The sequence below is a fragment of the Epinephelus lanceolatus genome, chromosome 24 (assembly GCF_041903045.1).
Source record: "Epinephelus lanceolatus isolate andai-2023 chromosome 24, ASM4190304v1, whole genome shotgun sequence".
NCBI classification, from domain to species: domain Eukaryota; kingdom Metazoa; phylum Chordata; class Actinopteri; order Perciformes; family Serranidae; genus Epinephelus; species Epinephelus lanceolatus.
Window position 1 is genome coordinate 5,195,714 of NC_135757.1, and position 27,169 is coordinate 5,222,882.

At 40.4% G+C, this 27,169-nt stretch overlaps 1 protein-coding gene across 4 annotated transcripts in view; it reads right to left on the reverse strand.

Moving 5' to 3' along the window:
• The window catches only part of LOC117250179 (plakophilin-4-like), an 82,011-nt gene that overhangs the window by 14,995 nt on the left and 39,847 nt on the right, over positions 1–27,169 (reverse strand). For all 4 annotated transcript variants that reach the window (XM_078166015.1, XM_033616223.2, XM_078166014.1 and 1 more), the window contains exons 8-11: positions 11,437–11,607; positions 7,123–7,324; positions 4,888–5,020; positions 3,713–3,926 (exon numbers count right to left, since the gene is read on the reverse strand). In XM_078166015.1, coding sequence (XP_078022141.1) covers positions 3,713–3,926; positions 4,888–5,020; positions 7,123–7,324; positions 11,437–11,607 — 720 coding nt within the window. The remainder of the gene's footprint in view (positions 1–3,712; positions 3,927–4,887; positions 5,021–7,122; positions 7,325–11,436; positions 11,608–27,169) is intronic.

The following is a 27,169-nucleotide window of genomic DNA, read 5'->3' on the forward strand; positions in this document are numbered from 1 at the left end:
ACGTACACACATGACCAAACGTTGCTCTAAAAGAGAGTCGATTGCTCTTCTGTCATGCACACTTGGGCAACGATAACCTCACAAGATCAACGTGGATGCAGTTTTAGAGCCAGGCGCCGCAGTTGCTCTCGACCAACTGTAAGCCCCAGGGCATGATGGGAAACGCTTGGTTGTGGTTAGTTTTGTCCACAAACAAGACGTTTTATAGAAAATCCTAAGCTAATATTTAACGTCAGATTGTAGGCGAAGGTTTGATCTGTTAACAAACATATCCATAGATATCTACAGGTCGCCTACAGATGGATCTAACAGGATGTAAATATTTCTGTGACTTCCTTTATCTTCATTAAACTGTACGAATTTTCATGTCACCGCCTCCTGCTGCTGCCAGATCTCAAACACTTTCCAAGCGAGGCTCAGTTCATCTCAGACGAGCCTAATAACTGATGGTGGTAAGTTTTACTTCACTAGCTGCCAATTTGCAGGTATGCAGCCATTTCTCCAGCTCTACTGGTATAATAACGCCTCTTAAATCTGTAAATTTCACACAGTAGATTTGTAAATTTTGAGAAGCAGCAGCTACAGATTATAGCAGGGACTTCTGGCTGCTCAATCAACGTCAAAGCGGAAGGCAAAAGGAATACATGCTGCTGGTGATTAGATAATTAGAAAATTCTGTTTCTTTTCTTTGGCTTCTTTCTTGGTTTCATAGCCTTCAATTTCCATGTTCTGTCTCTTTAATCTCACTCTTTACCTTTTTTTTTCTTACATAAATCACACACTGTAATGTCTGTTTTGAAGAGAGTTTGAGTTTGAGAGCGTTTGTGCCACATTTAAAGAAATTCCCTTCACAAGAACATGATGGACAGGGTCACAGTGACCGTGACCTTTAACCACCAAATTCTAATCAGTTCATTCATGATAACTAGCGTGAGAGGGGGCGAAAGAAGGGATGACATGCTGCAAAGGGCCACAGGTTGAATTCGAACTTGCAGCCGCTGCTGTATGGACGTAATCTTTGTAGACTGGGTGCCTGCTCTACCAGGTGAGCTACTCGGCGCCCCACGTTTGTGCCGAATTTGAAAAACAATCCCTCAAGGCGCTCTTGAGATATTGTGCTCACAAGAATGGGACAGATGGATGGACAACCTGAAAACATGATGCCTCCAGCCACGGCTGTCACCAGCGTGGAGTGCTAAGTAGTTGAAGAAAACTTTGATTTAAAATAAAATAAAAATAAACTTTAGTCTTTGGCACTAAAAGGTTTCTCCATATCTTCATTTCAATTTTCTTCATCATAAAACAAAATGCTGGTCTTTTAAATTTACTAAATGTTAGGATATATTAAATCAAGATCAGATAATTTCAGGTGAAAAGAGAAATAAACTGGACGTTCTTCACCGTTTGTGTCGACCACAGTACATCTTTAAAAATCTAAATCCCAACCTGAGCTGTAAAACTGGAAACTTTCCCAAAGCTTTATATCAAACCGAAAACCCTCGTCTGTGTCTTTCCCAAGAATATGAGGCGTCTCGCAGCTTCATATCTCCTGGTATTAAACAGTATGTGTGGTGTGGCTGCAGAGCTGTCAGCGGCATTCTGTTTCCAAAGCACATTATCTGAGCATCTGTCCCGGCGACTGTGCCGAGATCTGTTCTGTCAACACTGAGCGCTGAGTGTTTAAGCCGCTGCCGCTCTCACCTCCCACAGAACAGCCGATACACAGATTAATGCACTGCCAGCCAGTCAGACCGACGCTCAGCCAGCAAGCCGGCCAGCCCGGGTGGCCAGCGGACCTCGCAAGCAGGCTGACGCCCACGCGCATCACAGCGGGATTTGAATGTTGAGTGTGTTTGTCAGTGTGGATGCTGCTTTCACCTGAATTTACCTCTTTAGGAGGAAAGAGATGACAGCGAGCTAACACAGGCAACTTTTAGGAGCTCGATCTATACGTTGGACTTTTTGTTTTGGGTTGTTATTATGTTTATGTTTCAGTCTTTGACTGTTACTAGGATTTGGTGGCAGATTTGGCCGCTGACTAAGAGACAGAATTCAGCTGTGATCGAGTCCCTGTAGGCCTTTTAAAAGTGTTTCTGCTATTTTCTCATTAACTACAGCACTCACTTACAAAAAATGTATCCGACACATCTTATGATCAACTATAAGTATGTGTATTTTCATGCATTTTGTCATTTAATTTGTTTTCATTTATTTATTTCCATAACTTTAAAAATATGTTCTTAGTTAAGTCTTTGACAGTCTCACATTAAAGGGTAAGCTCGGTATTTTTCAACCTGGACCCTATTTTACTCATATTTTTGTGTCTAAGTGCTGAATGGCAAAAAATATCCTTCCTAAATTAGTCCATTACTAAGCAAGAGCGCTGCAGATGGCTGCAGCGAAACAGGCTGCAATGTAACCAATCGGGGCAATTGGGCACTGTCAATTTACGTCTACCAAAAATGTTTGTTTTTGTCACTGACAGGCTCAGGTTGTTATTATAAGAGTCTGACAACATTACGTAAATGATCCCGACAGAGATAGACCTGTGTGTTTCACAAGAAACAGCCCTAAAATCACTTTCACCAAACCCACCAGACTCCATTTAAAAAAACAGTGATTTTAGCGTGTATACAGCCAGCATATTTTCACATCTAACTGGGTGAATTAAGGGTTTATTTTAACCTGACAAGAGTTGGTGATTGTTTGAACAGAGGAAAGATGAACCAAGATGGTTTTTGTCAGTTTTATTTTGTTTCTGTCGACTTTGAATAAGGTGTGTCTGATGAAGGTTAAATTACTGTTTATTTAAATGGAGTCTGGTGGGTGTGGCAATTGTGATTCTGGGGCTGTTCATAGTTAAACAAAAATGATTTTACTCTTAAACATAAAGGTCTATCTCTGTAGGGATCCTTTCCATAATGTAGCTAGACACTCGTAATAATAATCTGAGCCTGTCAGTGGCAAAAAAAATGTTCTTCCTATTAGTCACTTATACACAAAGACATAAGAAAATAGGGTCCAGGTTGAAAAAATACCGACCCTTTAAGTTGGATTTCCTGAATTTACCAGCCTTCTATGGGCAATTTAAGGCACCAGCGTTTTTACGAATGGATCCTCACTTGGTTGATTGCTAGCAATATAATATCTATACACAGATATCTGCATTTGTATGAAGAATCTTTAGGCAACAGGACAAGATTTGCCTGGTTTTCGATCCTTCTGGACCTTCGTCAAGAGAGTTCAACACCATTTCATGTGGACAGGCGTGGGGGAATTAATCAGCTGTGGGTGCGTTTCTCAAGGAAATGCAATCTTGGAAACTATCGGTTATCGTCTGACGATGATTTAGCTTTATTTTTTTATTCATCTGCATTCATATGTAGATAATATGTTTGTAGAAATTAGCCAAAATGACCAACACACTGATAAGAAAGTCTTGGCCTGGATATCCGCTGGCTACACTGGATCTCTCCCAAAATATTGACTGTTGCCTCCAGAAGCTATATTGTCGTCAGACCAACAGCTGATGGGTTGCTAGCACGCAAACAAGGACGTAAACTATACAAAATGTTCTAAAATAAGTTGCCAAGGCAAATGATGAGGAAGAAAAAGCATTCAAGAATACCCACAATGCCTTTTGCTGAGAAAGACTTCTGTAAACTTTTAAAAACTTCCAAGGGCTCATTTAATTCAACCTGACTTGACGTACCCGTGACCAGCTCACGAACTTCATTGTCGGTTGTTTTCCTGAGGAGGCGCAGCAACGCGGGCACACCGCCACAGTTCCTCAGCGCCACCTTGTTGTTGTCGGTGGCCTTGCCGTACACCAGGTTCCTCAGGGCTCCGCAGGCGCTCTTCTGAACCTCGGTCAGCTTGTGATCCAGCAGGTCCACCAGGTGCTGGATCCCTCCCAGGTGACACACCTGCAGACCAGTGACCGATCACAGAGGTGGAAGAACGTCATGACACACAAACTATACACTGAATATAGAAGCTGAAAAAGTCAAGAATTAAATCAATACAACTAACTTTTGAAAGAAAATCTCTGCACTGTTTTCATTCAGTACTGACTGTCTGAAATATTTTGGAATAAAACCTGTGCTGGAACAATCACAAGCATCACTGTGGCATGTTCAAAACTTTCCTGTGTCATCTCGAAATAAACCCGTCTCAGGAGAGCAGCAGACGCTCCCTGTTTCTCTCTGATTCTGTGTTCAAACCGTCACTGAAAACATTTGTTTCTGGCAAAATGAGCAGGCGTGTCTCCAGGCCGCTCCAAAGGCTAATTAAAAGCTCATCACCAAACAAACCAAACAGCACTGAAATGGCTCTCGCGTGAAGCTCCGCAATTGTGCTGGAGTTATTTATTGCACGGGAAGCAGAGCAAAGAGAGACAGCGAGCGGCGTTTCAGCGTGTCGGAGTGCCGGCACATTTGGCAGCCGCGTTACTTAAAGTTTTGTTGGAGCAGATGGCGCTTTGGCTCGGAGTTTGGCAGCGAGAAAAGTAAAATTCCAAACCCTGTTAGCTGAGAATAAACTCTCAGAGACAGTGTGCGGATACAATAGGAGATATCTGAGGCAATGTAAATGGGCAACAGTTGCAGCAATGCGCAATTAAATCAATCAAAAGTGAAAGCCTGTATTAATGTCTGATCCTTGTCTTTAAACATTACAGTTAATTATTGTTTGCATTCATTTCAAACATATTTCGTCAGTGGTTGTCAAATTGCCAGAGCTGCATGAATTTTAAAATTGCCTTCAGAGAGGAGTGAAGCCTGTAAACGTGGCAGCAGCTTCCTCCACATGAGGAGTGAGTCATGTCTGTGACGTCCGTCTTGTTATTTATACTCAGACAGCAGCCCAGCGTGTCCCCCGTCACCTTACCTCCACCTTGACCCTGTTGTCACCGTAACACAGGTGCTGCAAATAGGCGGCAGCGTTGGCCTGGACAGAGGGGAAGTGATGCTGCAGCATGTGGATGACCTCCGGCAGCTCCGGGTCACGCCAAGCAAACTCCCTGAGGGGGAACAGACAGAAAACTTTCAGTGAGGTGCAGTCGCTTTACCTCTCCTTTCCATTTTGTGTCATTTAGCAGCATCGCAGCTCAACAGAGGGCTGCAGGGATGTAACAGGGTCCCACTGCAGAGCTCCGTGATCAGGCCCGCCTTGCTTGAAACAAAATACAGTATTAAATTAGAAAAGTCACAAGTCAGTCTACACAATATTTTATTAACTGATTTTAGTACGAATTTTGTATGTAAGTATATCTTGGTTTGTCAAATCACGGAGCTTTATTTTTACACATGCATATTGTATATCTGGGCTACTCAATACAAATTCAATTAGGCCAGATTTAAAAACCAGCAGGCCAACTGAATCGGCCTGCTGTATATTAATGAATGGAATACTAAACAGGTCCACCAGGAACAGGGTCAGTGGCCCAAAGTGTCAGAAGGAGACTCAAAATGACCACAAAGAGACATAAAACAGACACATAGAAACACAAAACGACCACAAAGTCAGACACAAAATGACTACAAATTGACACAAAACCACCTAAAAAGACATCTAAATAACTCATAGACACACAAAATGACCAAAAAGTGACACAAAACAACCAAGAAAAAGACGCAAAATTAACTAATTAACAAAACACGCATAAAAAAGACACAGAATCACCTCTGAGTGACACAAAATGACTACAAAGTGACACAAAACAACTACAAAATGACACAAAATTAACCCATATAGACACAAAATGACCTCAAAGAGACACAAAATGACTTAAGAGAGACACAAAATGACCTCAAAGAAACACAAAATGACTTAAAAGAGACACAAAATGACCTCAAAGAGACACAAAATGACTTAAAAGAGACACAAAATGACCTCAAAGAGACACAAAATGACTTGAAAGGGACACAAAATGACTTGAGAGACACAAAATGACCTCAAAGAGACACAAAATGACTTAAGGGAGACACAAAACAACAAAAAGAGACACAAAATGACTTAAAAGAGACACAAAATGACTTAAGAGAGACACAAAACAACCAAAAGAGACACAAAATGACCTAAAAGAGACACAAAACAACAAAGAGACACAAAATGACTTAAGAGAGACACAAAACAACCAAAAGAGACACAAAATGACCTCAAAGAGACACAAAATGACTTAAGAGACACAAAACAACAAAAAGAGACACAATATGACCTCAAAGAGACACAAAATGACTTAAGACAGACACAAAACAACAAAAAAGAGACACAAAACAACTTAAGAGAGACACAAAACAACCAAAAGAGACACAAAACAACAAAAAAGAGACACAAAATGACTTAAGAGAGACACAAAACAACAAAAAAAGACACAAAACAACCAAAATAAAACACAAAATTACCTCAAAGAGACAAATCGACTAAAAAAAGATGAACATTACTTTAAAGACACAAAACAACTATATAGTGAAACAAAACGACCAAAAGAAACACAAAATTATGTCAAAGACATACAAAATTACTTAAAGGAGACACAAAATGACTTAAGACAGACACAAAACAACAAAAAGAGACACAAAATGATCTCAAAGAGACAGAAAATGACTTAAGACAGACACAAAACAACTTAAGAGAGACACAAAACAACCAAAAGAGACACAAAATGACCTCAAAGAGACACAAAATGACTTAAGAGAGACACAAAACAACAAAAAAAAGACACAAAACAACCAAAATAAGACACAAAAACAACCAAAATAAGACACAAAATTACCTCAAAGAGACAAATCGACTAAAAAAAGGTGAACATTACTTTAAAGACACAAAACAATTATATAGTGAAACAAAACGACCAAAAGAAACACAAAATTACGTCAAAGACATACAAAATTACTTAAAGGAGACACAAAACAACCATAAGGAGACACAAAAGAACCTCAAAGAAACACAAAATGACCATAAAGTGACACTAAATCACAAAAAGCCCTATAATGACTACAAAGAGACACAAAACCAAACACAAAATCTGTTTCTTGCTCCTTGGTAGTAAAGGTAGAAGAGATCTTTACATATCTGTGCCCGCCCATACATCTACATACATCTGTATGTGTGTGTGAGTACCTGGGGTCCTTGTGGATGCTCTCAATGGACGGGGTGCGCGTGGCCACCCGGTCCACCAGTCCAGAGTGGCGGTGGGAGAAGACAGGCTCGGCGGGCACCCTGTAGGAGTCGACGTACAGAGCTGCAGTGCTCAGCCCGTAGCTGCTTCTTTGGTACGGCAGCGTGCCGCAGTGGCTTGTGGTCCGCGGGAGGGTCTCCATACCTGAGGAAACAAAAGGAGGACACATCAGACACATCAGAGACAGAGCATCGTTTGCAAATGAATCTAATCCAGGTTTTGTTTTGGTGAGGTTGAGGAAAGCAGCATCAAGATCGGAGGCTGTTTATGGCAATCAAGTGCAAAGTCATCCAAGGTCACATGAAAGAGAAAACACTATCATGTTACATAAGTGCTTAAAACGGGCTTTTAAAAGCAGCCGGCTGTCTCAAAGGCCAAACCTGTTTAAATCTTGACTAAACGAACCTAAAATGGCTCCTTAGATCCTCCACTATCAAACTCCGCAGAGCTTTCAGCTTTAAATCGTTCTGCAAAGGCTTCAATTAAGAGGCAGCAGAGTACATGAAAGGTTTCAGTCTAATTAAGTTCTGACCTCGGGGAGCGATAATAACAACAGTTCCTGCGCCTGTAAACCCTGATTTCCGCCACAGATTTTACAGAAATAATCTTCTGAGCACATGTGAAACCGAGCATGGCTCCTCAACCTGGGGACTGCGGCACACGAGAGGGACGCTGACGTGTGTAAAATGAGGTTGTGCAAGTAATGTTTTAGAAGATTACTGTTTTCACCACAACTCCTGCTGCACCACGAGTACTTCTGTTAGTATTTATGCCAGTTTCACTACTATTAGTGCTGACTGTTGCTCATGGACCGCGGAACGCATCTGAACAAGGGGGGGCCATAATTTCAAGTCACGTGGAGGGGGTGGGGGGGCATATGCATTGAAACAGACAATATTACTGACGTTGCGGAGCACTTTTTTTATTCCGACGCCACACAGTCACATCTACAGTACACGCATGAACACGAACACATGCTTGCTCAGATTAACCCCTCTGATCTCACTCTAACATTCACACACACAACAGGCCGAACCTATTTACACATAAATGCACAGATGAGGCCACAGTGGAAGCTGGAGTAATTTGATCATTTTGTTTTTTCTGTTTACTTGAAGAAAATCAGATATCAACTTCTGTCTCTTCATTTTCCCAGATGCAGCCAGTGCAGGTGCCCGCCGTTAGCTTGCGACGCTCATGCATGACGTATTGATAAACAATGCACTTGATAGGCACACTAATATCAAATCAATATGCAGCAGTCAGTGGGAGTTTTTTTTTTTATCGGCAGCAGTTGGTGAGAGTGAGTGAAGGTGTGTGGTGACTTGGCTCGTAAAAACACAGATAGGCTACAACTTAGGCTTTTATTCATATAAAATAGTTTGTCAGAGTAGAGCCCTGCGCGGGACTGTTTTCTTCATCACGCTCCTGCCCGCACCGCTGAATTTCTGACCATTACCGCCCGCTCCCGCAAAACTCTGAGAATTTATGCCCGCACAATAATAGAGATGCATTGATTTTGTGTCTTCTCCCGTCCCGCAGGAGAAAACACGTCATTTTATAGGCTATTAATAAAGAGATTCATGGGGTTGTTTGTTTTGTTTCCCTGGTCTGCATGTCTTTTGACGCACTGGTCAGGAATAGCGCTCCTATTTCGTTGTTTTCATTTAGTTTTTAATGAAATAAAGGCTGTTTCATATTCTATTCTCCTCCTCTGTATTTATTTAGGCTATTTTTCTACCTTTATATAATCACGCAGTGATTGAGGTTAAGGCAAGCCTGGCGCCAGGATGAAGTTACTGAGGGGGCAGTTAAAAATTACGAGGGGGCAAATCTTTATTATGCAACATAGGTTCACACAGTGAGTTATAAAGAGCGTGCAGACGTGCGTAATAGTCGCTCGTAATGACAGCTCGTCGCCGGTGAAACACAATAAACTGCATGTCTTCTTTCATGTTTGTCTCATGACAGATGGAGCTGACAGACAGACAGACAGACAGACAGACAGACAGGTGGAGCAAGCGGCAAATTGGTATGAAAGCTGGTTCAGGGCATATTTGTCCATTTATGAATAAATATGGAGTGGAAACGCCCATGCATGTGCACCAAGTTCCTGTGTTGACATCCCGTGGCTAGGCTACATCTTCTTCTTCTTCTTTTTCTTCTTCTTCTACTGTTTAATGGCGGCTGTCAAACAGCGAATTGGCCCATTACCGCCACCAACTGGTGGAGTGTGGATCAAAATGACTATTACTATTTGCATTGGGTCCCGCCGGGTCCCAATGCAGCCCTTTATGTCAGAGTACAAAAGTTACCCGGGCCATGGCCCCCCTGGCCCCCCCGGTTCCGCGGTCTATGCTGTTGCTGCCTCCAATAATCCACAGTTCTTGGATTTTGTTTGCTGTTTTGCTGGAAACCAGTCAGAAAGTGTTTCTAAAAGTCAGGGATCTTTTCTTGGTATGATGAGTCACCAAAGCGACACACAGCGACTAATAAAGATACATAATTACTTAAAAGAGACACAAAATGTCCTCAAAGAGACTTAAAATGACCAAAAAGACTTAAAATGACCAAAAAGACATTAAATGACCTCAGAGACACAAAATGACCTCAAAGAGACTTAAAATGACCAAAAAGACTTAAAATGACCAAAAAGACACAAAATGATCTCAAAGAGACTTAAAATGACCAAAAAGACTTAAAATGACCAAAAAGACACAAAATGTCCTCAAAGAGACTTAAAATGACAAAAAAAGACATTAAATGACCTCAGAGACACAAAATGTCTTCAAAGAGACTTAAAATGACCAAAAGACATTAAATGACAACAAAGAGACTTAAAATGACAAAAAAAGGACATTAAATTACCTGAGACATAAAATGACCTCAAAGAGACACAAAATGACCGAAAAGACACAAAATAACCTCAGAGACTTAAAATGACCAAAAAGACATTAAATGACCTCAAAGAATCTTATAATGACCAAAATAGACACAAAATGACCGAAAAGAAACTCAAAATGACCTCAAAGAGACTTAAAATGACCAAAAAGACTTAAAATGACCAAAAAGACACAAAATGTCCTCAAAGAGACTAAAATGACCAAAAAGACATTAAATGACCTCAGAGACACAAAATGTCCTCAAAGAGACTTAAAATGACCAAAAAGACATTAAATTACCGGAGACACAAAATGACCGAAAAGACACAAAATAACCTCAGAGACTTAAAATGACCAAAAAGACATTAAATTACCTCAAAGAATCTTATAATGACCAAAAGAGACACAAAATGACAACAAAGAGACTTAAAATGACGTCAAAGAGACATTAAATTACCTGAGACACAAAATGACCTCAAAGAGACACAAAATGACCTCAGAGACTTAAAATGACCAAAAAAGACATGGAATTACCTCATAGAATTGTTTAATGACCAAAAAAGACATTAAATTACCAAAAAAGACATTAAATTAAAAAAAGGGACACAAAATGACAACAAAGAGACACAAAATGACCAAAAAGACATTAAATTATCTCAAAGAGACACAAAATGACCGAAAAAGACACAAAACGACCTCAAAGAGACAAAATGACCAAAAAAGGAAACACAATTACCTTAAAGAGACACAAAACAACCACAAGGAGACACAAAATGACCCAAAAGAAACCCAAAATTACGACAATGTGACACGAAAAGACCAAGAGATACACAAAATTACCTCAATCACACACAAAATGACCAAAAAACAACACAAAATTACCTCAAAGAAATACAAAATTCCTTAAAAGAGACACAAAATGATGGTAGGATCCTTCCAAGGAAAACGTGCATGCAGGCTGAAATTCAACCTTGCTGTTCTATCAGGAGATGCAGTGACTTAAACCACCAGTGAGTCACAAGAAGTGTAAATAATACATTCAATTTGTTAAGTTACGAATGGTGGAAAGTCTGCGAGGCTAATTTATGCAACGTAAACATGCTCGAGCTAATAATGGATTGTTCAAAGAATCAATGTGATATCATATCGTAATGAAACCAGCGATTTACACCCCTAATAATTAACCTATGAATTCTTGAGTTATGACCTGTGACGGCCAAAGTCAGTTCGCCGTTGAGTCTAAGTGGACGTTTGTGCCAAATTTGAAGAAATTCCCTCAAGGTTTCACGAAAATCGGACACACAAACAAATCAAGCCAACAACATGGCAGAGATAACAATGATAAGCAACTTGCTGAGTGACTTGCTGCAGTACCTGTGTTGGTCCTGTAGAGGGAGCCCTGGGGGTCGTGGGTGGGGCTGTGGTACAGCGGGCTGTGGAAGGAGCGCTCGTCGAAAACGGGCGTCATGTGGCAGTCTGGAGACAACGCCGCCCTCAGCTCTGGATCTATCTGCCCCGCGTGGCCGGCGTACGAGCTGTGAAGCCCTGCAGGTAGACATGTAAAGTCAACATCAACATATCAGTGCCAAATTTAAATCTCCACAAAAACTGCTGTTTAAGAGAGGACACGCTCCAAAGAGACTCAATCAAAGTGGACTGTTTTTCCTTCCAGCTGACCGAATCAGGTCTTTTCTTTCGTGAGCTAGACTAAAATAGTGTTCTGAAAAATACACTGTTCACATTCATCATGGTGGAAGCTGGAGAAAGCAATGTTTTTGGGTCAGAGGAAACAGAATAAGGAGGCAAGAACATAGTGCTGGGAAGCTATTAAGAGTAAGAAATAAAAGTAAATAGTTGGAGTTTGTTCCGACACTGTTTGAGTATGTTATTCTTTGGAGGTGACGCCATGTAAAAGAGACGAGTAACTGCAGAATGAAAAGAAAGCTGCGTAATAATACTGAATAAAGTCTCTGTCTGCCCGTCATGCTCGCACATAAATCATATGCACATCTCATTACTCGGCTCTAGTCATCTGTAGGTGAGGCCATGCAAATCGAGATTGCACCAAACTCTGTATTTCATAACGCCAACTCATCCCAACTGTTGTTGTGCTTATAAAACGCATGAGGGCCGTGGTCATTCAGAGCCCGCTGCTGCAGGCGGCGTCATCAGCAAGTCAAACAAGCGGAGCAGAGGGTTTCTCCATCCTCCAATCTCGGAGCACATCAGTTCAAAGAGCGCTCCAATTATAAAGAGGCTTTAGGGCACGGGGGGGGGCGGCCTCGCTGCATCAGTCCAACACGCTGAAGCACACAGTTTGCACTTTAGAGCTGGTGATGAAGGAGCTATTTGCTTCTGCAGCTTTCTCTTTCTTGATTTACATAAGACGGGAACTCGGGTCTCTTATCGCAGAGAGCATTCCTTTGGAGGAAAATAAAAATGTGCGTGACACAGTCTGGTTGAATGTGGACCTCGGAGTCGGGCTTTCTCGAGAGCTCTTCAGCGGAGGACACAAACCGAGGCTCTGACCTTCGGGTTAGACGATGCTTCAGCGACCAGGAGCTTTAGATGTGGCAGAATGGAAACATGAATCATGTTTCGAGTGGTTTGAATCAAACTCTGAAACTATCACAGTTTTATTGGGTTTAAACTGGATGTTATTTAACACTATTTATTGTATTAAAGTGAATATTTTTACAGTTACAACCCAACTGGGATCATATCTGTGTTCCCCTGGTCACATGTCTCTTACAGGGAGCTACGTCCATTACTTTTACAGTCTATGCGTGTATATATATATATGTAGTCGTAAAATGTTGAAAAATGTCGGTCTGTCTCTCCCAAACCCCAAAATGATGTCATCTAATGTCTTGTTTCGTACTCACGCCAAAGGGTTTTTGTTCACTGTCATGGGAGAGTGTGTAAAGCTGCCAATATCTGAACGTAAGAAGCTGCAATTAGAGTATTTTGGGGTACAGATGTTCCACTGCATTGACAGTGAAGAGGAAACACTGCGGGACCTGTACAGAGCAGTGACGCATCTGATACCATCTGGTAACAACCCGGCCTACATTTAAGAGTACTGACTGCATTAGAACTACGAAACAAAAGCCCCTTTTACACTGCCAGATTTTCTGCGAATGTTGGGCTGTTTTGCCGGCAAGCTGCGAGCGTTTAGACACACAGAGCCGGATTGACGAGTTGATCCAAGGTGCCCAATTTTCCGTCTCGTAGGGTAGACATATTGGTGGAACCCTTTTAGTTTAAACAGACCGAGGTGGCCTTCTGCAACGGGAGGGGCTGTTGAAGACTTGTGGGAGGAGGTGCTGATGACGCCGCACGTGCGAGCCACTGGCGGTGGATAAACAGGAAACAGCTGATAACAGGAATTAGCGAGCAGCTAGTAGCAAGAGGGAAACACAAACCTGACAGACACTGTAAAGATGAGCAACTGGGGAGACAAGGAATTGCGCGCCCTCCTTGTCCTCGCAAACGAAGAGGCCATTAACCGTCAGATGACGGGGACGGTGAAGAACGGGCCGACTTATGAGAGAATCGCCGAAGGAATGACCAGCCGTGCCTTCCCTCCCACGTCACTGTTTACGTCACATGCTGAGCTACATGTTTTGTTACTTGCTCACGCCCCCCATTGCCCTGAAAAAGGCACATTCTGTATAAACAAAAGTAGGTAGGCGGCATTTTGCTGCACTCCCCGATTTTGTTTTTATACTGCCAATGCTGAAAAAAGACTGATTGGGCTTTCCTGCTAATTTGCACAATTCCTATCTAAAAAGGACTATTCACTCAAGGAATATCGTGCAGTTATGCTGCCTCGCCGCTCTCTATATAAGGTATGATCGCATAATGGGGGGGGCAGAGTTGTCTCACCTCTGAGCCAGGAACGGAGGTAGTAACAGCACCGAAATGATGTCTGTATAAATGGGACAGCAAGCAGGACAGGATCATGGGTTTTGACAAACCGTTATGCATGCACCCAATGCAGGAGATTTAAAAGAGTAGATGTTAGCGGCTAACTCAAAGAAGAACAGTGGCCTAAAATGGCCCTAAATTGAGAAAACAATAAGGTCTGGGAGCTCCTTATCTTACGAGCAGAGTGTTTCAACACACTATATTTGAGTTTTTCTGGTGCTGTGTGTCTCCTGAATGCCTGCTGCTTACAGTCTGGCACCAAATAGCGCTATGGGGGTACACGCCCATAAGTGTACCTAACACAGAAATAAGAAAACACAGGCAGATGGCAGTCGCTGCAGAAAAATACACCGCCACACACTGAGAGTTGGTCATGAGTGATGATTGAGGGGGATTAGTCCTGTATGAGTCCATACAGATCATCACAAGTTGAGCTGTTTTGGTGCTGGCGTGGGTTTGTTGGGACCGTTTAACGGCTGCTGCTGTGTTAGCTCATGCTAACTCGGCAGGCTTTGAACTGACTGTTTGCGCAGCGTCTACCAGCAGCCGACAACGAAAAGCTTGGTTATCAGAAGGGAGTCGGCAAGGACATCAGCTAAGAAGGCACATTTGATGACCTCACACCTGTACTTAGAGCTATCCACTGGAAGCTGGAACCAAATAAAGAAAAAAGAATTTAATTTATTTTGATTTGTTGCAGCCGATTTGCTGTATCCATTTATATTTTTAAAGACAAACATAATTCTCATTTTCTCAATTTGTTGAGCGACTCCACAGTCTCTCCTTATTGCCTCAGTATCACTGCACTCTCACACAAATACAGTTGAATTTATCTTTCCCATTTTCCACTTGAAACCTCATCCATGTTGGTGACGTTGCAGTTTTTCAACCGATTCCACGAAAAAAAAAAAGAGATCATCTCGCAGCTTACGTTTGTGTTTTGGCTGCTCACCAGGTTTCACTACCTAAGCTACGAGTGTTGTTGATCAGTAACAGCCTAATCTTGTATATCCATCTATTGCTTATCTCCCGCATGTAATCTGGGATTATGCTGGATCTGCAGGATAACTGGGAATAAGGACTTAGGCGACGTATTAGGCCACTTAGCAGCACTGCAGGATGGAAATCACTCAGCTAGAGAATAGGAGGCATTTTATTTAGTTCACTGACTCCGCCGCCCACACACACAACCAATCCATCTACCATCCTCTTTTCACACATGCACTGACACAACAAAACACAAAAGGTGCAGAAATGCATATGCACATCATCCACAGCCACAGAAACACTCCTGCTGCGTCATGTGAAAATGGACTACATGATCTCAGTATAATAAAGCCTTCCGGTGCCATCAGCTGATAATCACACGCTGATGCTCCACGGGCTTTGTGATAGAAACACGCCTATATGGGTCAGTGGGAGCGGCTTAGCAAAGTGACAGCGGGCAGGACGTTGGAATAAATCTGTGTCGCTGCAGCATCAGCACTGCTTCTATGACAGTAAATCCTCCATCAGCCACACAGCAAAGTGTCGGGGGAAAGTTGTCGATGACCACTTAATAAGAGAGGAGGAGCTGCGATGGATTTTTTTTAATGTTTCTGATGGTAATTTGCAGAAGAAAGGTCAAATCTTTTAACACCGTCAAGACCCTGGTGACAAGGTTTAATACATCTGGTTTAAAGCTACAGTTTTGGTTTGAAATTCACTCCAAGGAGTCCTCAAAGGCGTCTGTGGACTCAATGAACAGCCTGGCAGCAGAACAGAAATAATCCCCTCTCAAGTTTCTCAGCCAGCCTTGGCTCAGCTGTCTTAACCAGTCAGAGAAAGTCAAAGGCTGGGTTTCCAGAAAGGTCAATCAACTTCTCCTCCTCATCATCCTCACAAAATCATTATGCACTTCGAGTTTAGCATCGTGACTACTGTACTTTGCTCGTATTAGCTGCTAGGAGACTGCACAATGGAAGATGTCGAAAAAATCTCACAAAGAACGGATTGTGGCCGCTGATAGCACCATGAATTGAACATCACTTGCAAGCGCTATCTGCTCCGTCTCAAGGTCACAAAAGATATTGTGCTAGTGTGCTACAGCGCAGACACACCCATAAAGTTTTGTAGCTAAGTACAATTATCCATGTGGCAAAGTATAGATGTTGTCCTTGCGCCAAAAATGACAAAGACAAAAAGAAAACTGAAATTCTCAGACTGAGCTCCAAGTCCTGACCAATGAGGTGCAGGCAATCCTCAAAACTTCAGGCAAGAAATTACAACGTGACCCAGAGAAACCATATTTTGGATATCCTCGTATGTCCATATGCTTCTGTTACCACCAGCTGTCTTACGATGCTAATAATTTTACTGTAACTGCGTGTGGCTTTTAGTGTTGATCCTTGTGAACTTGCATCAAACCATCAACCAGTATTTGACGACTTGGGAATAAGACTCAACCATCAACTGTCCTTCTACATATCAACATACAGCACTTTTAATGAATTAATTGATTTATCATTTGGTCTTTAAAATGTCTCAGAAAAAAACAAATATTTACATTTGAGGAGGTGGGACCAGTGAATTTGGGGTATTTTTGCTTAAAAAACAATTATTTTGAGGAATGTATTCTTCTATTTCTTGAGAAAATCAGATTTCCTGATTGGCCAACAAAATTTGTGAGTCTCTAAATACTATGGTACCATCTTTAAAAATAAATCATGATTACAGTGTTAATTAAAACTAAATTATGAGGTTCTTCCTCTTAATTCTGAGGTATTTTCTTGTAATATAAGGTCCTTTGCTGTAATCATGAGGTCATTTCTTATTATGAGGTCCTTTTTCGTAATCACAAAGTCCTTTCTTGTATTTGTAAGGTCCTTTATGCAATCATGAGGTCCTGACTTATACTCATGAGGTCCTTTCTCGTCATCATGGGGTCCTTTCTTGTAATTATGAGGTCCTTTCTCGTTATCATGAGGTCCTTTATTTTAATTATGAGGTCCTTTCTCGTCATCATGGGGTCCTTTCTTGTAATTATGAGGTCCTTTCTCGTCATCATGAGGTCCTTTCTTGTAATTATGAGGTCCTTTCTTGTAATCATGGGGTCCTTTCTTGTAATTATGAGGTCCTTTCTTGTAATTATGAAGTCCTTTCTTGTAATTATGAGGTCCTTTCTTGTAATCATGGGGTCCTTTCTTGTAATTATGAGGTCCTTTCTTGTAATTATGAGGTCCTTTTTTGTAATTATGAGGTCCTTTCTCGTATTCATGAGGTACTTTGCCGTAATCATCAGGTCCTTTCTTGTCATCATGAGGTCCTCTCTTGTAATCATGAGGTCCTTTCTTGTAATTATGAGGTCCTTTTTTGTAATTATGAGGTCCTTTCTCGTAATCATGGGGTCCTTTCTTGTAATTATGAGGTCCTTTCTCGTCATCATGAGGTCCTTTCTTGTGATCATGGGGTCCTTTCTTGTAATTATGAGGTCCTTTCTCGTTATCATGAGGTCCTTTATTTTAATTATGAGGTCCTTTCTTGTCATCATGGGGTCCTTTCTTGTAATTATGAGGTCCTTTCTCGTCATCATGAGGTCCTTTCTTGTAATTATGAGGTCCTTTCTTGTAATCATGGGGTCCTTTCTTGTAATTATGAGGTCCTTTCTTGTAATTATGAGGTCCTTTCTTGTAATTATGAGGTCCTTTTTTGTAATTATGAGGTCCTTTCTCGTATTCATGAGGTACTTTGCCGTAATCATCAGGTCCTTTCTTGTCATCATGAGGTCCTCTCTTGTAATCATGAGGTCCTTTCTTGTAATTATGAGGTCCTTTTTTGTAATTATGAGGTCCTTTCTCGTAATCATGGGGTCCTTTCTTGTAATTATGAGGTCCTTTCTCGTCATCATGAGGTCCTTTCTTGTGATCATGAGGTCCTTTCTCGTGATCATGAGGTCCTTTCTCGTAATCATGAGGTCCTTTCTTGTGATCATGAGGTCCTTTCTTGTAATTATGAGGTCCTTTCTCGTTATCATGAGGTCCTTTCTCATATTCTTGAGGTCCTTTCTTGTGATCATGAGGTCCTTTCTCGTGATCATGAGGTCCTTTCTCGTAATCATGAGGTCCTTTCTTGTGATCATGAGGTCCTTTCTCGTGATCATGAGGTCCTTTCTCATGATCATGAGGTCCTTTCTTGTAATTATGAGGTCCTTTCTCATGATCATGAGGTCCTTTCTCGTGATCATGAGGTCCTTTCTCGTAATCATGAGTTCCTTTCTCGTGATCATGAGGTCCTTTCTTGTGATCATGAGGTCCTTTCTCATGATCATGAGGTCCTTTCTTGTAATTATGAGGTCCTTTCTCGTTATCATGAGGTCCTTTATTTTAATTATGAGGTCCTTTCTCGTCATCATGGGGTCCTTTCTTGTAATTATGAGGTCCTTTCTCGTGATCATGAGGTCCTTTCTCATGATCATGGGGTCCTTTCTCGTAATCATGAGGTCCTTTATTGTAATTATGAGGTCCTTTCTCGTAATCATGGGGTCCTTTCTCGTAATTATGAGGTACTTTTTTGTAATTATGAGGTCCTTTCTTGTAATTATGAGGTCCTTTCTTGTGATCATGAGGTCCTTTCTTGTAATTATGAGGTCCTTTCTCGTTATCATGAGGTCCTTTATTTTAATTATGAGGTCCTTTCTCGTCATCATGTGGTCCTTTCTTGTGATCATGAGGTCCTTTCTCGTCATCATGAGGTCCTTTCTTGTAATTATGAGGTCCTTTCTTGTAATCATGGGGTCCTTTCTTGTAATTATGAGGTCCTCTTTGTAATTATGAGGTCCTTGTAATTATGAGGTCCTTTTTTGTAATTATGAGGTCCTTTCTCGTAATCATGGGGTCCTTTCTTGTAATTATGAGGTCCTTTCTCGTTATCATGAGGTCCTTTATTTTAATTATGAGGTCCTTTCTCGTCATCATGGGGTCCTTTCTTGTAATTATGAGGTCTTTACTCGTCATCATGAGGTCCTTTCTTGTAATCATGAGGTCCTTTCTTGTAATTACGAGGTCCTTTCTTGTAATTATGAGGTCCTTTCTCGTAATCATGGGGTCCTTTCTTGTAATTATGAGGTCCTTTCTCGTATTCATGAGGTACTTTGCCGTAATCATCAGGTCCTTTCTTGTCATCATGAGGTCCTCTCTTGTAATCATGAGGTCCTTTCTCGTAATCATGGGGTCCTTTCTTGTAATTATGAGGTCCTTTCTCGTATTCATGAGGTACTTTGCCGTAATCATCAGGTCCTTTCTTGTCATCATGAGGTCCTCTCTTGTAATCATGAGGTCCTTTCTTGTAATTATGAGGTCCTTTCTTGTTATCGTGAGGTACTTTGCCGTAATCATCAGGTCCTTTCTCATTATCATGAGGTCCTTTCTTGAAATCATAAGGTCCTTTGCTATAATCATGAAGTCCTTTCTCGTTATCATGAGGTCCTTTATTGTAATTATGAGGTCCTTTCTTGTTATTATGAGGTCCTTTCTCGTATTCATGAGGTACTTTGCCGTAATCATCAGGTCCTTTCTCATTATCATGAGGTCCTTTCTTGTAATTATGAAGTCCTTTCTTGTTATTATGAGGTCCTTTCTCGTATTCATGAGGTACTTTGCCGTAATCATCAGGTCCTTTCTCATTATCATGAGGTCCTTTCTTGAAATCATAAGGTCCTTTCTTGTTATTATGAGGTCCTTTCCTGTAATCATGAAGTCTTTTTTTGTAATTATTAGGTCCTTTCTTGTTATAATGAGGTACTTTGCTATAATCATGAGGTCCTTTCTCGTTATCATGAGGTCCTTTCTCGTATTCATGAGGACCTCTATGTAATCATGAGGTCCTGAGGTTATTGTAGTTATAAGGACATTTCTTGTAATCATGAGGTCCTCTCCTGTAATTATGTGGTCCTTCCTTGGAATCATGAGGTCCTTTAATGCAACCACGAAGTCCTTTATCATAATTATAAGGTTCTTTCCAGGAATTATGAGTTCCTTTATCGCAACCATGAAGTCCTTTATCAAAATTACGAGGCCTGTTATTGTAATCATGAGGTCCTTTATCATAATTATAAGACTACTTTACAGTAGTAATATACGTTTAATGTTGGGATGTATTGTTGCCCTCGGGAATCCATCTCTGATGCAGCCTATGCATGCATTTATTTCAACTATTAAAAACCAATGTTTCGTCTAAGGCAGGATAAAGCAGCACATTATTACAGGATGTGTGTGCGGCTGTGTATCTACTGAATATAATCAATTGCCAATTTTTCTAAAAGTAATTTAGCATCTGAGTATGAAGTCATGGCTGTAGAGGAAGCACTCGTCATACTGTGTAACTGGACTGCAACCACGCGCTGCCTGACTATTGACTGCTTCATAATAAGACCAATAGATACTAACATGGTTTGTTCTCCCAGCCATCAATTTGCTGAACGGTGCATGAGAGAGAAGCTCAAGTGGAAGCACTTTACAACAGGCAACTGTGATCTGCTGTACTGTGCTCATTTAGATGTGTGTGCGTTTTTTTTACACTGCATTGTGATCTTTTCTTGTTTTCCTTCAGCCTGCTGCAGATCAATCCTCCCAACAAGATTGCTTCAAAAACATCCACCTGGTAAAAGTGAAATCCTTCCCCTCCCTCACAGATTACATTCCTTATTTTTCATACCGACATCATGCATCACATAAAATGTTATCTAACCCAGCAGTATTATCTGCCAGTGCTGAAAGATAATTTGACTAAAAACTCCATGAAATGAGCCGCCTAAGCCTGGTTAGAGATAAAATCACCTGCCGAGCTTGCAGTTTGCCTGAAAGTTATTTTGTTCAACATGCGGCTTCATGTAATGATTCTCACTGCTTCGCACAGACGCAGGAAACTCTGCAGAGTTCCTACTCTGTGGAAATGTTGTGTGCTACAATATTAAATCAGCACTGCTCAGTCAACTTTCTCAGACAAAGGAAAGGTTATTAAATCAACAGAGAAAATGGTGTTGAGGCTGTGGAGCGTGGCTTTGTTTATTTACAGGGGGGAAGGTTTGCTGGAAACACATCAAGGCATCTTCTGCTGCAGCAGCGACGACGCTCCAGACTCTGCAGTGAAGTGTTTTTCTCAAAAGGAAACTTAACGTGAGTTTTCCGGCCCAGATTTTGACCTGGTTGGATTTGACCGGGCAACCCTCCAGAGTACGAACTGACCTCCGCAACAGATTCAAAAGATGGAGCAGTGAATGGAGGGCAACAAGACAGACTGCACCTTTCACTCAAAATGCTGTGTATCTACAGTATAATATCAAAACACTTTAAAGACGCAGGATGTCAAGATCCAAGAGGTTCACTCACACCATAATAATGATATTTATGCACGTATACTCCCTCGTGGATGTTTAATGTGGCTGTAAGGGTTTTATCATGTCATTGAATTTAATGTCTCCTATATGACTCGCTGCGAGGGACAATAACTGAACGAGAATAAAGAGGGTTTAATGATTTCAGGCTTATAAAATATAGAAAAGGAGATTTTTGATTAGGTCCAATAAAGATTCAGATTTATCACGGCCTAATCAGGAATCACTGCAGCTGTAATGAGCTTAAACGATTTTTAAAAACTGAATTTGCGCTATTAAAAGAATCTAATATGACCTGCGCTTTTTCATTGTGAACTGTAGCACAGTGAGGAGTCGGCACCCCTTCAGGGAGGTCACGAGACAAATCTGTGAGGTCATGAGATGTTTGATTGGATCGGGTGTTTTTTAATTCTTTATCTTGAGTATCTCCAGAGCTAAATTATTTTTCACTGGGCTGACACTGAGTGACTGAGGGAAAATGTAGGACCCTCCTTCCATCATAGATAACTGATTTTATATTTGCACCAAAAGTAGGGATTAGATCTGATGCAACAAGCAAACAGCACAGAGTTATCACGAAAACAGCTAACTGCTGAAGCCAAATGCAAATCCTTCTGACAAACTGCATCATCACACAAGCTGTCTGTCTGTGCAGAATATGGATGCATTAAAGCCACCCCAGCAACAAACTTTAAAATTTTTGTGAAGAGAAAACATGCCTTTTACATCCACAGGTGAGTTTTGGGTCCCAGAGGGTATTTAAATAAAAAATACATGCTTCATTTTACATTGTACGCGCCTCCCTAAGGCAAACTAAAAAACAGTGTGGTCCCGAACGACGCAAAGTGCGTCCAAATTCACACCTGTTCCTCTCTATTGATTTTCTATATATCATATAGAACGTGAAACAGCGGAACCGCAGCTTTCCGACAAGACCAAGCACTTGTCGGTAGTCCAATGTTTTCACAAGGAAAAACAATGATAGATTTACACTAAAATTATGTGTAACAGAGCTTTCATGCAGCTCTGCACACACATTACTCTTGGATGGATTACTCGCGAATGCAGGGTCGCACAGAAATGCCATGCATATCACATGAAAGCGCAGGAGCAGAGCTTTCCAGGGATGTCATCCCATCACGCTATAAATCCAGATTGATTGTCTACAAAATAAAAACCTGACGAATTTCTTTACAACCCATTATACAGATCTTGTTATCAGTTACTTCATATAGTGAGGAATAATATTAGTACTATTTTTCTATGATCTTAGATGTAAATATTGCATGTTTCTTTCAGATAAAACACATTTTTGACTTGTGAATGAGTCAATGGAATTTCTTGCAATAATGAAAAAATACTGGCAATCATTTTCCGCCTGGCACAAACCACATGTTTTGGACAGCTGTGAAGTGACAGAATGTCCCACCATCATGGTTCTTATATTGCCAGATTCCAGAGAGTCTCCCCTCTTCATATATGGCAGAATATGTCTTCTTCCAACTTGCTATGCTGAGATACATGTAAAAATGTAAGAATTTAGTAACACGGATTTGTTTTTTTCATTGATATAAAAATTAATATAAAATACAGGCACATAGAAGGACATGAAATGATGGCAAATCTGGTTAGCCCAGATTGTCCTGAAAAAAACAAGACATAGCATGTGTATGTAGCCTTTATAATGACTGTGATATGAGCTTAGAAGTAAAGGCAGTAAAAATACCCCAAAAAGGTCTAGGGCCCATAGGGTTAAAAGCCAGCCCCTCCACCTCCAGCCAATGGGAAGGCCTTCTGGAGACCTGCTGTTGTCCTCTGACTGAGATGGATCCAAAAGGATGTCTGAGAGGAGAGACGCATGAAGGCGGCGTTTTGAAAGGAGGATGGCTCTGTGCAGGGCGCATCATCAGAGGGCTGCAGCCCGTTACCAGCAGGTAATGTTTCTAAGCGGGCGGCTAGCGTGCTGTCCGCGAGAGGTGTTAGCGAAGTCATCTTGTTATCAGTCACTTCATATAGAGAGGAATATCGTATCTTACCACGTCTCAGGCTTGTGTGTGTTTCTCCCTGTCTATTCACATTTGTAGTCCGGCTTTCAAGATGCAAATATCTCCATATTGTCCAGTTGACACTCCATCAAACTTTGTATGACAAGACCAGCCACTTCACCTTTGTGCACCCAGACAACTGCAGCCTAATTATGCATGCTGACAGGGCCGTAGTCACCATATACATTGAGGGGGGCATGCTCCTCCACCAATGCCCAAAATGCCCCCCAATATATAACTGAAACTGAAAAACAACCACAAAAACACGTTCAGGTCAGGTCAAAGAGCAGCACGGAGCACAGAGAAGTAAGTCAAGATCATGTCGACAAGAAAACGTCCAGAATTTTTTTTTACTGCAAAGTGGCAAATATTATCTTGGAGGACATCACTGCACTTGGTTGATTATTTTTCTATGATCTTAGATGTGAATATTGCATGTTTCTTTCAGATAAAACACATTTTTGACTTGTGAATGAGTCAATGGAATTTCTTGCTGTAATGAAAAAATACTGGCAACTAGAAAAGCACTCAGAGTGCAGACCTCCGCCAAGTAGGTGATATTCCCTCCCCCTCTGCATCAGATTTTGCAGCCTGCATCACAGTTAGGTTATTTGCATCACTATCATTACTAGGTTATTACGGAAGCATATTGCATTCACTTGACAAATAAAAAAAGCCCTGTTTTTCTGAGTATTTTTTCTATTTTTTTGAGTATTTTATCTGGTTTTCTGAGTAATTTTTTTGTTTTTCTGAGTAATTTTTTCTGTTTTTCTGAGTATTTTTTTTCTGTTTTTCTGAGTAATTTTTTCTGTTTTTCTGAGTAATATTTTCTGTTTTTCTGAGTATTTTTTTCTGTTTTTCTGAGTAATTTTTTTCTGTTTTTCTGAGTAATTTTTTGTTTTTCTGAGTAATATTTTCTGTTTTTCTGAGTAATTTTTTTCTGTTTTTCTGAGTAATATTTTCTGTTTTTCTGAGTATTTTTTTTCTGTTTTTCTGAGTAATATTTTCTGTTTTTATGAGTAATTTTTTGTTTTTCTGAGTAATATTTTCTGTTTTTCTGAGTAATTTTTTTCTGTTTTTCTGAGTAATATTTTCTGTTTTTCTGAATAATTCTGTTTTTCTGAGGAATTTTTTCTGTTTTTCTGAGGAATGTTTTCTGTTTTTCGTGGTATTTTTTGTTCCTGAACGAGGAGACGAGATACTTCACAATCTCACGAGAAGCTCCCACCTGGCACCTGCAAGTGACCCCTGCATCCATGGTGACTCCTGCTCATGGATGTATTTTGCATCCGTGCTCCTGCTCCTAGACACTTTCAACTACGGGATCAATAAGGGTAAGGCACGTAATTAGTTACACACAGGGTAGGATAATCTAGCTATGTTTTCCACTGCATCCTTCTAGTGTAGGCCTGTCGCTCAATGTAACAGGTTAGGTTAGTAACAGGTTGTAACAACGTTAGCCGATAAATTTGTGATGAGTAACAATGTCCAGCATGATGGAAAAAAACTGTTAGCTTAACGTTACCTGACAGCTGAAATCATGCCCATACATGTTTGTCAGCTAACGTTGTTGTTACAACCTGTTAGTAACCTCGAACCACGAATGCAAAATACATCCATGAGCAGGAGTCACCATGGATGCAGGGGTCACTTGCAGGTGCCAGGTGGGAGGTTCTTGCCAGATTTTGAAGTATCTCGTCTCCTCGTTCAGGAAAAAAAATTACCACAAAAAACAGAAAAAAATTACACCAAAAAACAGAAAAATAAATTACCAGGAAAAACAGAAAAAAATTACCAGGAAAAACAGGGAAAAAAATACTCAGAAAAACAGAAAAAAATACTCAGAAAAAAAGAAAAATAAATAAATTACTCAGAAAAACAGAAAAAAATACCAGGGAAAACAGGGAAAAAAATACTCAGAAAAACAGAAAAAAATTACACCAAAAAACCAGAAAAATAAATAAATTACTCAGAAAAACAGAAAAAAATTACCAGGAAAAACAGGGAAAAAAATACTCAGAAAAACAGAAAAAAATACTCAGAAAAACAGAAAAATAAATAAATTACTCAGAAAAACAGAAAAAAAAATTACCAGGAAAAACAGAAAAAAAATACCAGGAAAAAACAGGGAAAAAATTACTCAGAAAAACAGAAAAAAATTACACCAAAAAAACAGAAAAATAAATAAATAACTCAGAAAAACAGAAAAAAATTACCAGGAAAAACAGGGAAAAAATACTCAGAAAAACAGAAAAAAATACTCAGAAAAACAGAAAAATAAATAAATTACTCAGAAAAACAGAAAAAAATTACCAGGAAAAACAGAAAAAAATTACCAGGAAAAACAGGGAAAAAATTATTCAGAAAAACAGGGCTTTTTTTATTTGTCAAGTGAATGCAATACGCTTCCGTAGGTTATATATGCCTTCACCGTGGAGACACTGTGGTGTATTTATTTAGCTTTTATTTTGTACCAACACAGAATATAATATGGGTTTTTTTTTTGTATTTTTCACTTTCTTTTTTCCCAACACAGAACATTAATTCCAACTTTAGAATTACAACAATATTTAGCAAGTAGAACAAGAGGTCTTTTCCGGCCACCAGATGGCGCTATTTTCACCGTCTTTAGAAATTGGAAGTGCTGCTGAGGCTGTCAGACGATAGACTTCATTTATTATTTTACCCACTTTGCTTCAACCGATCACCACCAAAATTTTAACATCTCTTCCTTGTCCCATTATCCACCTTTCCTGAAAATTTCATCAAAATCCGTTCATAACCTTTTGAGTTATTTTGCAGACAAACAAACACACCAACCTCCGGAGGTAATCATGTCCGCCTGGCACAAACCACATGTTTAAGACAGCTGTGAAGTGACAGAATGTCCCACCATCATGGTTCTTATATTGCCAGATTCCAGAGAGTCTCCCCTCTTCATATATGGCAGAATATGTCAACTTACAACTTGCTATGCCGAGATACATGTAAAAATGTAAGAATTTAGTAACACAGATTTGTTTTTTTCCTTGATATAAAAATTAATATAAAATATAGGCACATAGAAGGACATGGAATGATGGCAAATCTGATCAGATTGTCCTGAAAAAAACAAGATATAGCATGTGTATGTAGCCTTTATAATGACTGTGATATGAGCTTAAAAGTAAAGGCAGTAAAAATACCCCAAAGAGCCCTAGGGCCCAAAGGGTTTTAATGTTTGTTATTTGGAAACTGTAAAGCACAAAGTGCACATGTATTTCTTTTAATAGGGAGAGAGCTCACAGGGGTCAGGACAGGGAGCAGGCAGGAGCTCAGAAGGTCATGAAGAAGCTTCACTGGTGAGGAGAGATTATAACTGGCCAAGCAAATGTCTGTTCTAAGAATGATCAATGAAATACTCTGTATTCACTTTGAGTTGTGGAGAAATGTGGAGATTGCCTCACCCCTTTGTTCCACTTGTTTTTCATATTTTGCACCCAGTATGGCAACAAGGAGAAAGAGGTGAAGGGAGGCCATTTGGAGGAGAAGGAGGAAGAAGAGAAGGAGGAGGAGGAAGAAGAGAAGGAGGAACCACCCGCCAAAAAAGTAAGCATGGGGGATTGGGAAGAGGAAGAAAATAAATAAAAAATGTCTTGATTGTACCTATGTATCTGTGAAGTTTATTTTAAATAATAATAATCAATAAGCAGCCCTTTTTATAGGACATACCAGTTTGGGCAACCTTTTTTTATACAAGGTATAACCAAAGTGATATCATTTG